Raw genomic sequence first — 14,541 nt, forward strand, 5'->3', positions numbered from 1 at the left:
TTAACTGTACGTGCGGTTCATATAGAAATCGCTCATACCCTCAACACTGCTTCATGCGTAATGGCACTTAGACGCTTCAAATTCAAGACCGTTAACACACGTGCCGGTTGATGACGAGCTAGCGTTTGTCCTCACACCAAACCATTTTTTAGTAGGTTCTACTAGCGGATTGAAGCCTGCGACGAATTGTGATGATACTGCTTTGGCCTTAAAACAATCCTGGGAATTGTCACAATCTATGGCCAACTTTTTCTGGAAACATTGGCTATCTGATTACCTCCCTTGCATTACCAGAAGGTCCAAATGGTTTGAACCTGCAAAGCCAATAGAAGAAGGTGACATTGTTGTTATTGCGGATCCTCAACTCCCAAGGAATGTTTGGCCAAAAGGGAAGGTAATTTCTACTACTCGTTCCAAAGACGGACAAGTAAGGCGCGCAACTATTCAAACTGCTTCTGGGATATATGAACGTCCTGCTGTCAAGGTGGCAGTGCTCGACGTCGGCGTTAGACAGAGTACTCTTCAGGAAGACCTTCCAAGTACTGCGGAGGGGACTGTTATGTGCGCCGACTCGATCGATCCGCCCTGTGCAGAAGTAGGTAGTTGTCAGTAGCTCTGACAGTAGAAAAACGATTGTGAGACTGGAGAACGTGGTTTAGCTAGGTAAAATGAGTCGGTGAATTGTTGATATCGAACAAATGAATTCGTTAATTATCCTAGATTAAGATCGCTATTGAACAAATATTTATTATTATAATTTGTTATTCTATATAAATAAGGTAAGGAACATGCTGTTGAATTGAAATATGTTCTAATTTAAACTAAATCCTACCACAGACTATACTCACACGAAGCTATCCAGACAGTAGCTGGTGGCTTCTGTCGGCAGGTTTCTAACAATACACGTTATTGCCTGGTAAGGATTCATAAATTTCTAAATCCAATAATGATTATATCATAAATGTGTTTATCTCCATAATTAGCACATTTGAGTGGATTATTATCTAAACGCGAATTGAGGAAAGGTGAAGAAAGAAGGAGAAGAAATACTAAATGTCAGAAAACGGGGTAAACACACACATTGTAAACCAACTAACATAACGTCTATATTTGCAGGGAATTTTTATGCGATCAAATACAAACGTATTAAAAAACCAGAAACATCGTCTTCTCCTTGTTGGTTGCGGACACACGTAACAGTATGTGTGCGTCGATTAGAACGTAGTCGATTTGGTTTTCTGTTTGATGGTTGGGTGATCTCCAGATGACTTTGTGAATAGCTTTGCGGGGGAAGAAGGTGCTTCGGACTACCATACCACGGAAGGATGCAAAGTTTACGCATCGCTGGCCGTTATCATTCGATACGGCGTGCAGGCTGTTTCGCCCGATTACTGGTCTGTACATTTCCTCCCTTCCTACCTGCGCGTTCATGTCGCCGACAACGATTTTCACGTCACGCGGCAAGCAACCATCGTATGTTTGCTCTAACTGCGCGTAGAATGCTTCTTTCTCGTCATCGGGTCTCCCTTCGTGTGGGCAGTGGACGTTGATGATGCTGTAGTTGAAGAAACGGCCCTTAACTCTCCACATGCACATCCTTGCGTTGATCGGCTGCCACCCGATCACACGTTGTCGTATCTTGCCCAACACTATAAATCCTGTTCCCAGTTCATTGGTGGTGCTACAGCTTTGGTAGAAGGTAGCCGCTCGATGCCCGCTTTTCCACACTTTCGGTCCAGTCCAACAAAGTTCCTGCAACACCACGATGTCGAAGTTGTGGGGATGTAGTTCGTCGTAGATTATCCTGTCACATCCTGCGAAATCTAGTGACTTGAAATTCCATGTTCCAAGTTTCCAATCGTAGTACACAACTCTTAGCTGGCGGTCTTTGTCATCACTTGACCCGTGGAAGCATGAGGTAAAAACTTATGAGGACCAGAGCTATGTTGGACGCTCTCCTTATCGCACGTCTGCCGTTATCGTGCTGCCAAGATATTGGAAGTTTTCGACCTTTCCACTGCTTGCCCAGCTACTGCAACTGTCCGCGTTGGTATTGCTGACGTTGATGGTTAAATCCGCCGCGTTCGGCCCCAGAGGTCATTGAGCTTATAGGGCAACCATCGGCAAAATCGAAGTCGTTTATCAGATGTACCATAGTGACAGGCTACCAATGTAGCCCCCGATTCTGTGAACGGTCAATCGCCCTCACTATGATCTTGTCGATTACGATGACGAACAGTAGCGCTGATAGTATGTTTTTTGCCACACACCAAGCGATTATACGGATGGGGTCGGACAAATCTCCGTTATGTCAGACTCTGCATGTAAAAGCCTCGTACTGCGCTTTGATGAGGTTGACGAATTTATCCAAAACTCCCTTGGGTCTCAGGGCGCCCACAGATTTTCGTGGTTCAGCCGATCGTAAGCTTTTTTGTAGTCAATAACAAATAGAGGTACGACCTGCTCCAGGATGATATGTGGTCCATATGCGGATATCATTAATTTAACTTTGAGTATCTCTGCTGATATGCTATCGATTCCGAGAGAGAACCTTTTTGGACTACATGTTCGGATGGTTCAATCTCCTGCAGTGATGGTGTGCTTCTGAGTTGACACAGGCAATGCGTCGATTAGGCCGAAACCAACCATCAAGGTCGGACGTCAAAATTTGAAGAAGTTGTTCGAAGTGCTCAAACCAACGTTTTAGCTGGTCAGTTTGGTCGGTGAGTACACTGAAAGCAGCTTTATAGTCGAAATTACTAAAATGGGGGTTATAATTAACAGACTCGCACCAACGTTTTTCAACCGAAGTGACATCATACTTATTATAAGAAGACACATGGCATTTTTTACAATTTTGTTGTGTTGTTTTTAAGGTTGTTGTCTCTACTATTGAATATACCATGCATCAGTTGAATATACAACAGAAGGTAGTTATTTTAAGTATTCCAGATTTACTGCAGCGTGGTAGTATTTTTGAGTATATTATCTTAATTTAAAATAAAAAAGGTTTAATCTCAAATCAGTTTTATTTTTTTTAACTATATAAAAGCTATCAATAAATATTATACAACATATTTGTATTGGTTTTGATGATACTTTGTAGTACAACTTGAGGTACATGTCCGTTTTCTGCAGACTCTGGTTTTCTCCATTAGATCCATCCTTCCGTATCAGGTCCACTACCGGGAATTTTGAGGAGCTGTCCAGTCTTGTGTTCAGTAATACTAATCCTGAAAATCACATGGCCCCAAATTAGAAAAAAACGAACTTGTTCCGTATCTAATGTGAATTTACCTCTTTGTCAGTTCGAAAAATCGTCAATGGTCCAGGCCGTCGTCGTCCGGCACATCCGCAGGACAAGCCTTATCTAAAATAGCAAATGAGCAAGTGAATAACAGAAAAAAAAATTATATGAAATGTTGGCTTACCTTCACTTTATATTTTTGGTTCACGTACATTATTTATACCGTTTCACTATATTTTAATGAAGAAAATCACTTTTCCATCTTTGAAAAGCTCAATACGGAAACAAAATCTGTTTGCATGTCAACAAACAGCTGACTATACATAAACAGTAAAATTAATCACAATTCTACTACAACCATAGTAAAATTGAGAGTGTGTCATAACAATAGAGCTTATAAACTATAGAGGAAGAATGTCGCTGGCGTCACCGCCGCAACATCTCTTGCTGGCGGAGATAGGCAGGCATATAAGTGTCAAAGCAAAAAAGTATGCAGTTTGACAGGTAGATACCCGGCATGTTTCCGAGCGAGAACAAAGGGAACACCAGCGACATTCGTCCTCTATAGTTTATTAACTCTATTGTCATAACTGAACTATGACTTTTTGTTATCTTTACCATGAGAATAGTAGTTTATACTATCAAATGTGCTCGTGCTAAAAAGGTATTTCAAAAACACTGGGCGGTTAAAATTGCCATACACTTACGATGGAAAATAGCTTCAATACAACAATTTTTCAGTGAATTCCACTGAATTTATGGTACATTTAACAAAATTGTATTCTTTTGAATTCAACAACGCGTTTGTCGTTTAAATTACAATGAAATTGATTTCAGTGTAACTGTCCATTAGTGTCTTTCACTGACATCCTTGGATTCATCCTTGCTACACTCAGGCGTCGTAAGATATCGTAGAGAAAGCGGATATCGCCGGTTGTGATGGCTTTAACTCCTTAGTCAGTCACGCAGTCCACCCACGCTCGCTTGACTCGTCTGCAGTAGCGTTTGACTTCCTTTTCTGGAACCAAGTATCGTTGATGGAACTCATATTTAGCTACTCTTCAAGTTTCTACCAGGTTGCATCAGTGATCCGCTCTTGTCCTCGCTGATTTCAATAAAAGTATTCTTGATGTCCGTACACTACTCTTCTACGCTGCCACCTTCCGGAACATCCGATACTCAAGCTCTGATACGATCGTCAACGAACGATCTCTTCACAGCTGGATCTTCTAGCCGTCTCTAGATCAAGAAGGCTCCGCGTCTCCACTTTCGGCCGAGGCAGATTTGTTTTTCAGTATATCCATCATGAGAAAGCCACGTGACTTAGTGCACTGATCGTTGACCCCAATTACCAGGTCGTTGATGCCTGCAGTGCACTCACCCATTGTATTATGTTTCCAGTTCAAAACCGAATTAGCGACATTTTTTCTTTGACTTCCGCTGCTTTTGCCTTGCGTTAAACACAATGTCGGAAGTGGGGCGCTGTATTGTACACCACATAATATGTAAGTTCAAAGCTCTAGCCAATCCCTTCTTAGGGCCTGCTGGCGTATGCTCTCCTTATGTCCACTTCTGTATGTTACCTCTGAAATTTTTGCATGGGTCATCACGCTTATTGCTGAATCCGCCCTCTCCCCACAAAGTGTGGTTGGGTTTTTAGGCTAGTCTCGCGTATTTCGCAGCAAAAGGGTAGGTAGGATCGCAATAATGATCTTCATCCGACAAACAAAAAAAAATGATTGTAAATGCCATGCTATCCATGTTAAGCGGCATTTATTACCACTTTCATTTGACAAAACAACTTAAAAAATCGCAAAAAACAGTTAAAATATATCTAATAGTTTTGTAAATGTTTTTCAAAGGATCATTCCTATTCTACATTTATTTTTGTTCAGTAGAGAATACAATCAGCTATATTTCAGCGTGCCCTGTCATTATTCATTAAAGCTTTATGGGCTACAGGCAAAAAATCTCTTTTCTAGTTAAAATATGCGATTAGACAAGAAATCACGCACCGTCGTCTTTCTGATTCAAAGTTCGCCTTAAAGCCAACCTACATGCATCTCATAAAACTCGCTCCAGCAAGCAGCTCAATCGAATGTCCAAAAGCGGTGTTAATTATTCAATTTATCATCCACCCACTATCAGCTCCACTGTGGTGGAGGCTACAGGAACTCGATGATGTAATCGCGTTCCGTTTTCCATTCATCATAGGAACGCCAACTTCATTCGGTTCGGTTTGGGTACCTACATGACTCAGAGTTTCTCCATCAGCGGAGCGAATTCGGCCGGAAGAGGTCTGCTGCGAAAGAGGCGTATACTGCGCAGACGAACTAACGCAGCATTGCCCTCTACGTGGCTCCATGTGTGTCGTCGGTCGGTCGAATGCATCACGTCATCATCAGTGCTCATTTAGGCCCATAAATGGAAATGTTTACACAGTTTTGTTGGGTGAATCCGTAGCAGGGCTCAAATCTCAATACTAGATTGACAGAAGTTGGCTGTGAGTCTCATAAATATGAAAATTCCTTGAGTAGACTCGCGATGTTGGTGAATCCCAATTAAACGTCGCGATCACCAAGGTAATCTTGGATTATGTCATTCGCAAACATTTCATGGCTTATGCAAATATTTACTCCGCTTAAAACGAATCCCCCATCTATGTATAGATCATGGACCATACCGGGAATGCCTATATAGGACCTAGTTATCTTTAACACGGTTTTGCAGAATAACGTTTACCAGCTGAGTCTACTAACTCGCTGCTGAAATCGACGTGGAAATTCATCGCTTTCTTCTCGACGCAACATAGAAAACCCGTTACTAATTAATACCCGCTAGCCTCAGAAAAACAACCATCAAAACCTCAAAACGCAACGAAGCGAAATAAAAAGACAGTTAAATTCAATTCGAGAACAATTTATTCAATTATTTCCTCTTTTCTTTGAGCCACGCTTCGGTTCACAACGGACCGTTTTCAGTTCAGTGCGGGCTTTTCTCTTTTCTCTCTCCGATGCGAAGATTTAGTATTCCTCAGCACCCTCACCCTCGCCCTCTCCGGAGTCCATGCCGACTTCCTCGTAATCCTTCTCCAGGGCGGCCAAATCCTCACGGGCTTCGGAGAATTCACCTTCCTCCATACCCTCACCGACGTACCAGTGGACGAAGGCACGCTTGGCGTACATCAGATCGAACTTGTGATCCAGACGGGCCCAGGCCTCGGCGATGGCGGTCGTGTTGGACAACATGCACACGGCACGCTGGACCTTGGCCAGATCACCGCCGGGGACGACGGTCGGAGGCTGGTAGTTGATACCGACCTTGAAACCGGTGGGACACCAGTCGACGAATTGGATCGTGCGCTTGGTCTTGATGGTGGCAATGGCCGCGTTGACGTCCTTGGGGACAACGTCTCCACGGTACAACATGCAACATGCCATGTACTTGCCGTGACGCGGGTCACACTTGACCATCTGGTTGGCCGGCTCGAAGCAAGCGTTGGTGATTTCGGCCACGGAGAGTTGCTCGTGGTAGGCCTTCTCGGCAGAGATGACCGGAGCGTAGGTGACCAACGGGAAATGGATACGTGGGTAGGGCACCAAGTTGGTCTGGAATTCAGTCAGATCGACGTTCAGGGCACCATCGAATCGGAGAGAAGCGGTGATCGAAGAAACAATCTGGCCAATCAAACGGTTCAGGTTGGTGTAGGTCGGGCGCTCAATGTCCAGGTTACGACGGCAGATGTCATAGATGGCTTCGTTGTCGACCATGAAGGCGCAGTCGGAATGTTCCAGGGTGGTGTGGGTCGTCAGAATCGAGTTGTATGGCTCAACGACGGCCGTCGAAACCTGAGGAGCCGGGTAGATGGCGAATTCGAGCTTGGACTTCTTGCCGTAGTCAACCGAGAGGCGTTCCATCAGCAGAGAGGTGAATCCGGATCCGGTACCTCCTCCGAACGAGTGGAAGATCAGGAAACCTTGCAGACCAGTGCACTGATCGGCCAGCTTACGGATGCGGTCCAGGACGACATCGACGATTTCCTTTCCGATGGTGTAGTGACCACGGGCGTAGTTGTTGGCGGCGTCTTCCTTGCCGGTGATCAACTGCTCCGGGTGGAACAACTGACGGTAGGTTCCGGTGCGCACTTCATCGACCACAGTGGGTTCCAGATCGACGAAAACGGCACGGGGGACATGCTTGCCGGCTCCGGTCTCGCTGAAGAAGGTGTTGAACGAATCATCGCCACCTCCGATGGTCTTGTCTGAGGGCATCTGACCGTCCGGTTGGATTCCATGCTCCAGACAGTACAGCTCCCAGCAGGCATTACCGATCTGGACACCAGCCTGGCCAACGTGCACGGAGATACATTCACGCTGTAATTGAAACAAAGTAGCCCATTAGTATTGTGCTTAGCAACGCATAGCAGCTGTCACATTTTTACATAGAAATTTTGTTCATCTCTCCTTTTATTGGCCCATCAAATGTAATTATAATAAGCCATTTCAATTGGAGAGACATGTCGCTTTTGCCTCACTGATTAAAGGTCGGGTTGCAACGGTAAAGCAAAATGACCTTTTGCCCAGAGAGGCGCATTACACTAACGAAAAACATGACCCCACCCAAGTCATTGAACTGAGGAGCGAAGAAACTTTCACCCCTTCCAAAAATCGATTTTTCATTGCATGATGACCTCATTTCTCTCCGCCGCACATCCGAGTCGAATGAGTCATGATGCGGCATTTTTTCGTTCAACCGTTGCCGCCGCCCGCGGATTGTGCGCGTGGCGTGGCCCCAGGAAAAAATGCAAAATGGCGTCACTCTCTCTCCCGCACCGAGATAAAAAAAATCTTCTGGGGAGTCGATCAATGAAGTCATTTTGGGTGTGGTCATTTGAAAAATGTAAATCTTGGGTGTTCTACATTTGAATACCACTAGAAATTGCATGAAATGCAACGAAAATCTAGGAAACTGGAAAAAGCTTGCCGGCAATTTGAGAAATTTTCACTTCCGCCGCCATTGGTGGCGGACGATGACTTGGAATTTTCTCATGTGATAAAAATGCCGGCTTTAAATGGTTGCCTCAAACATCCACTTTTTTCACGAAACTTGCAAAATTTATCTCACAATTACTTACCATTTTGAAAAATGTAGTTTTCCTTTTCACACACCGAAGTTAGCACAAATTGAGGGAAATAACTTCCTTTTTGTTGCAAGTCACAAAAGAACTCGGCTTGGAGCAGCTTACAAGGACGCCTTCCAAACTGAGAATGATGAAGAAAAACCGAAGGCGAAGCAGTTTTATAGAGCGCGCAGGAACGGGTCGGAAATGGGCCGGTCGGGTTGCGTTCGTTTTCTCGTTTTTTTTTTGTTCTCTCTCGTGGCTCTCTTTCTCGAGAGAGAGTTTGCTTGGTAACGGTTTTTCTTCGTGCGTGTTCGGTTTCGTTGATGGCAGAGTTGCCAGATATCTTGTTTTATTTATTTATTTTAATATTTTTCTCAGCATCAATAGGCTCCTAAAGTCCTATCGGAATTGGGTTCTTTAGTGAATAGGGTAAGGGAGGTATTTTGGACCCCTTTAGGAAGTGGATGAACAATTCAGCGAAAAAAGAAGGTTCCCACTTCAAAATATGAATAATTTCAGTAGGCATTACGTAGAGCAACACGTTTTCTGTCGAAAAAGTCCAAACAGAACTCAAAATTGTTGTAGTAAATACAAGAAATATCAAAACTCCTGAAGGATCTCGGGCTTCTATTTTGGACCACCTGATTCTATTTTGGACCACCAAGTGCACATATTTTGGCCCACCAAATTAAACTTCAATTGATTCATGAAATGAAAGCCACCTCAGCAAAAATTTAAAAATAGTTAAAACTACGTGAAGTTTACATCTTTTCTATTCATTTTTTGAGGCAGGGAACGTTTAAAAATTACGTAACGGTAAAAAAGATGAAATTTTGTTGCAATTGCCAGTTTTTACGCATTGTAGTATGATGTTTCATAAAAAATGTGACGCAAAACGTGTATTTATTAACAATTGCATGACGTCAGTCACCATGTATAAATTACGTAACGCTTAATAGGAAGTGTGAGTATCTAGTGATTTTGCTAAATATAAAGACGTTTCACACATATTGTAATGAGTGGAAAGGCCATCAAAAATAAAGTAATTTGAGTGATACATAAATTGTCAAACATACATCAGATAACACATTGTCTACACACTAAGATTCAGATGTTCCAGCCGAGGGGCGATTCACTGTACTGCATTACTGAGTTGAAAATACACAAATGAAAATAATGCACAAAAATACATAAATACACGATAAATTCAAAACTGAACAAAAATACACAACATTCGAAAAAAGTACACAAAAATACATCAATACACGATTAATTCGTAAATGAAATAAAAATACACAAATACACCATATTCGAAAAAATGCACAAATTCAGAATAAAATGCAAAAACGCTCCAGTGCATGAAAAATACAATAAAAGTTCAAATTTGACAAAAATTTGCAAATATGACGGAATTGCTTGTGCAAGGCCCGAATTCGGGATTACATAAGAGAGACATTGCTTCGGAAAACCCTCCAAGAGGAATAAGTGCAAAGATCCGTCCAAGAGGAATTCCTTCGAATATTTCCCCAAATTAACTCCAACAGCGATTATTCCAAATGAAATTCCATCGGAATTGATTTCAGGAAAATTCTACCAAGAGAAATGCCTCCCGAGATTCCTTCGAAGATTCCTCCATTTTATCTTTATATTATTATCTTTGTTATCTCTAAGCGGAATGCCTTCGGAAGCTCCTCCAAGAAAACTTCCTTGGGAGATTCCAATAAAATGAACTTCTCCGAAACATTCCTCCAAGAGGATTTCTTGTGGTGATTTATCAGTTTTTTTAGATTCTCACAAGTATTCATTCCGGAATCCCTTGAAATATTCAAATTCAGATTTCTTCATGTGCATCAAATGGAATTTCTCTACTAGGACTCTTTCTGGATTTTTTCCGGCGTTCCTCAAGCTATTGTCAAACGGTATTGCTCCAACAATTCGAAACAAAACTCTTCAGACAATCCAATCAAAACTCTGTAAGTTGATTCCTCCAGGAATTCCCTCCTTCAAAATTACTCCAGGAGTTCTTTCTTGGAGATTCTTCTAATATTTCATGATGAGATTCTTCTGGAAGCTTCTTCCAAGAATTTCTTCAATAGTGGCTTCAAAGATGTCTTCATCCAGGAGCTCCTTCAAAAATGTGATCACAAAAGTAAATAATCACTTGTTGCTTCCTCCAGAACCTACCGCAACCTTCGCCGAATGATATGTTGGTAACGGGAAAACTAAAAATATTGTCGCATTCTTCAGTTTTGGATGGATAAGATAAAATTCGAGTTAAATTAGACTTTTCTCGTCTTTGGGAAAGAATATCCAGGTTTTGGTTTAATGCAGCATAAATTTCGGTTTGTTTACAAATCCCAAGTCCCAAATGCAAAAGCAAAATCGATTGAAAAAATACAAATTTATTCGAAAAATACTCAATCACTACACCAATACATATCAATTATATTTTATTCGCAAAAGTACAAAACAATACACAAATACAAAAAATACATGTCAATGCGCCAAAAATACACAAATTCGATTTTCAATACACCGAGGTGAATCGAAAATACACTAGTGAATCGCCCCTCGGTTCCAGCTCAGTAATTTTTTCACTGAGTTCAGTATTTTTTCCATCTTTTTACTGAGTTTTCAACAGCAGATTTATTTCGGTACACTCGGTAATCGTATTTACCGTTCACCAGTAACGATATTTACCGTGCTTCAGTAACTTTTGACAGTTTGTGAGCTGAGCTCGGTAACTCATTTACAGAATATCCGCAAAATAAATAACCGAGCGTACCGAGTTAAATCTGCTGTTGAGAACTCAGTAAAAAGATGGGGAAAATACCGAGCTGATCTTAGTGTGTAGGTCATCAACTGATTGCCGAGAAGGACAACTTTTCTAAACTGGATGACTAAACACCTGAAAATTTCAACTTGTCAACAAGTTGTTAGTACACAAATCGAATCAAAATTTTTAATTTGGCGAAAAGTTGTTAGAACAAAGCGAACCCACAACAATCTCATTGTAAAATAAACGTGTAACTACCCAGATTACGGAAGTCCCAACTTATTCTATTTATCTGTTTTTAGAGTACATTACATTGGCATGAACATTTTCTCCCTTTAGAAGGAACTGGAGAGATGGATCTGACAGGTGGTCCAAAATATGTCCACATCTGATTTTGTTGAACATATTTTGGCCATACCTCAAACCACCATTTTAGTAAATATTATCGCTCCACCGAGGTTAAGAACAGTTTATTTTGAGTTCTTACAAGGCCCTAACTACATCCACATGAAATAAATATTAATTTGTAAAATTTAATACCTCTTCGAAGCCGACTACAAATTTGTCACCTTCTTTGTTTTTGGTGCTTTTCCGTGCGTTTCATTGGAAGTGAAAACATTTTCTCTATTTTTGATACTGAACAGCATATTTAACTGACATCCAAAATAAAGGTCATCACATAATTGAATACTTTTCGTGTTCCAATAAAAAAATACCAAGATTTAGTAGAGATTATGTGATAAATATTATAAAACTTACTAGGTGGGCCAAAATACCTGCCCGGTCCAAAATACCTCCACTACAGTAGACGTTCGATAACTGCAACATGTTTACGTTTCACTTAGCGAACGAAAATTCGATAACTGCAACGCCTGACAGTGTCAACAAGCCGTCAATTGACGTAAAATGAACGAAAAATTCATTCGACTGTTCATTAGGGCTAACATGGCGCACCATTTTGACGTTTGGCGGTGCGATAACTGCAAATTTGTTGCACTTACCGGACTTGCAGTTAAAAAGCATTGCAGTTAAACCGTTTGCACCGACCGAACGTCTACTGTACCCTAAAATATTGCTATTTTGTATAGCCTAATCGAAAGAGCTCATTTTTCTGAGTATAACGTGATTTTATTGGATTTAAATACCTTTGTTTTGATGGTTAAATTAACAAAACAGTTTTCATTTTTGTGGATAGAATGACAGTTCAATCGATAAAGTGACAGTTTGACCCGAACAAAAAAAAATCCCCATACAGACTTTAAATGCATTTTAAAAATAGTTCCCGGACTCCGAAAATTATGCAATTTTGGATTTCGACTAATTGTAGGGCGGAGATTCCGATTATGAAATAATCCGGATACCCCTAAAGAACCCATTATTCACCTCTCTCTTTCTAGCTTGCAGGTGGGATAGGATTTGTTTTCATCGTGAAACCTTTCCTGATGACAACAAATCCTATTTCGCCTGCATGTTTGAAAGAGAAAGGTGAATAAACGTCAGCAAGCTCTATAGTGATTTACAGTTTGTCTTAATCTCCAAACTGTACATCTCTCAAGGGGTAAGAAACTCGGCACATTTCATTTTGTGGCAATGTGCCGGCGATGTGCCGAAGTGTGCCACCGTACTGGCAGTCATGCTGTCAGTTGACTTGAGACTTTTTTATATAACTGGCAACCTAGAGAGAGGAGACAGCTGGCTTCGATTGCGTGCTACCCAAGTAACCACAAGCATTATATCATTGCACGAATTAGACTGAATATCAACCTTTGCAATGCAAAATGCAGTAATTCCACACTTCTCATGCAATAATCCTTTAGATTGACATTATCAATGTATTGATGCATTACATTTTTTCTTTACATTAGGGTGCATTAAAAGGTGATATACGATAATTCAATAATTCAACACTGCAAAAACTGAATAAATGCAATGTACAAACTAGCAAAGGTTGCTCTAACAATACAATTATAAAAGCTTGACTCTAATGGTAAACAAATGAAATCGAAAAGAGTGAACAACTTTACGGTCAACTCTAGCGGTTTTCAACACTTCTGGTTCGGCCTTTCTTCAGCAAAACCTTTTTAGAGATGACTTTTCTCTCTTCTGTTACCTGCTATCGCATGCAATATTGAATAAATATATTCTAAAATGCATTATGTATTTTTCAGTGATTTATCAGAATGTAATTACAGGGATTCTATTACATATGACATAGTCGTTTTGCCCTCTACAGCAATGATTGAGACAGAAGAACAGTTTCCTTTTAGTTAACGAAATATCTGTTGTTATCACTGCAGCAGAAACAGTCCAAGGCGACAGCACGTATGGAACTCATCTAGCGGTCTTCAACACTTCTGGTTCGACTCCCGACCCGGCAACAAAAAAATGATGGTTAAAACATTCATGTGGGGGGCATTAGTACCGTCGATAACGAAACGGTGCTAAAAATAGATTTTTGTTTTGGTTTTTCATGTTGCACGTATTAAGCATGTGCAAATGCAAATGTACAGCACATGCATTTATGTCACTTTAGCAATGGCTGTCAACGTGCTGCAATATGTGGCACTAATCTGATTTTAGTGGGGCCCTTTTCGACTTTAATATTGCTTCAATGAGGTGTATAAAGTAATGCAGCATTATATACACAATTTTAAATATGAATATATGGCAAAATTGGTGCACTTATATACGGCTTCGTGGTTACTTGGGTACTTAATGTCAAGGAGGACCTGTCACAAACTGTCACCGCGAACCGAGCTGAAAATCGCACATTGATGGTGTGGAGTGGCCAAATATCCAAAAGAGCTTATCAAAATTTTGTTCCATTTGTTGTATTTAAGAAAGATAAAATAATAATGTTTAGTTTTCCACGGCCAGCGCAACGAATCCATTTATTTTCCATGCTCTGTCGCAACGAACTCAATATGCAATTAATTTTTGACCAATAATATATTTCCAAACCATTGTGCGGCGCTTAAAGTTGTAAAAAGAAGTAAGAAGAAGAAATGTAAACATCGTGGCTGTCAGTGAGCTGTCTCCTCTCTCTCAGCTACTAACCATTCATCTGGTTATCGAAAAAGCTGCTCTTTGATGTATCGCATGCATGGGTTCGGTTCACTTTTTTAATTGGCCACTTCCGGCGGGACACCTGGAACCGGTTTCGGAACATAATCGGTTCAGATAAGGTATTTTCCTGCTTAAAGTTCATCTGGTTATCGAAAAAGCCGCTCTTTGATGCGTCGCATGCATGGGTTTGGTTCAATTTTTTAATTGGCCACTTCCGGCAGGACACCCGGAACCGGTTCCGGAACACTACCGGTACAAACATGGTCTGAAACTATTGTGGATTTACCGGCTACTTGTATTCTACCGGTCGCTTTAGTATGGCCTCCAAAG

At 41.2% G+C, this 14,541-nt stretch overlaps 1 protein-coding gene across 1 annotated transcript; it reads right to left on the bottom strand.

Moving 5' to 3' along the window:
- Positions 1–6,150: 6,150 nt before the first annotated feature.
- LOC109422743 (tubulin alpha-1 chain) lies at positions 6,151–8,541 on the bottom strand. Its single transcript, XM_029856812.2, has 2 exons — positions 8,382–8,541; positions 6,151–7,620 (listed from the first exon to the last, which is right to left on the bottom strand). The coding sequence occupies exons 1-2, from the start codon at positions 8,382–8,384 to the stop codon at positions 6,271–6,273; spliced, it is 1,353 nt and encodes a 450-aa protein (XP_029712672.1). The 5' UTR covers positions 8,385–8,541; the 3' UTR covers positions 6,151–6,270.
- Positions 8,542–14,541: the final 6,000 nt, after the last annotated feature.

Source organism: Aedes albopictus, chromosome 3 (genome assembly GCF_035046485.1).
Source record: "Aedes albopictus strain Foshan chromosome 3, AalbF5, whole genome shotgun sequence".
Lineage (NCBI taxonomy): Eukaryota > Metazoa > Arthropoda > Insecta > Diptera > Culicidae > Aedes > Aedes albopictus.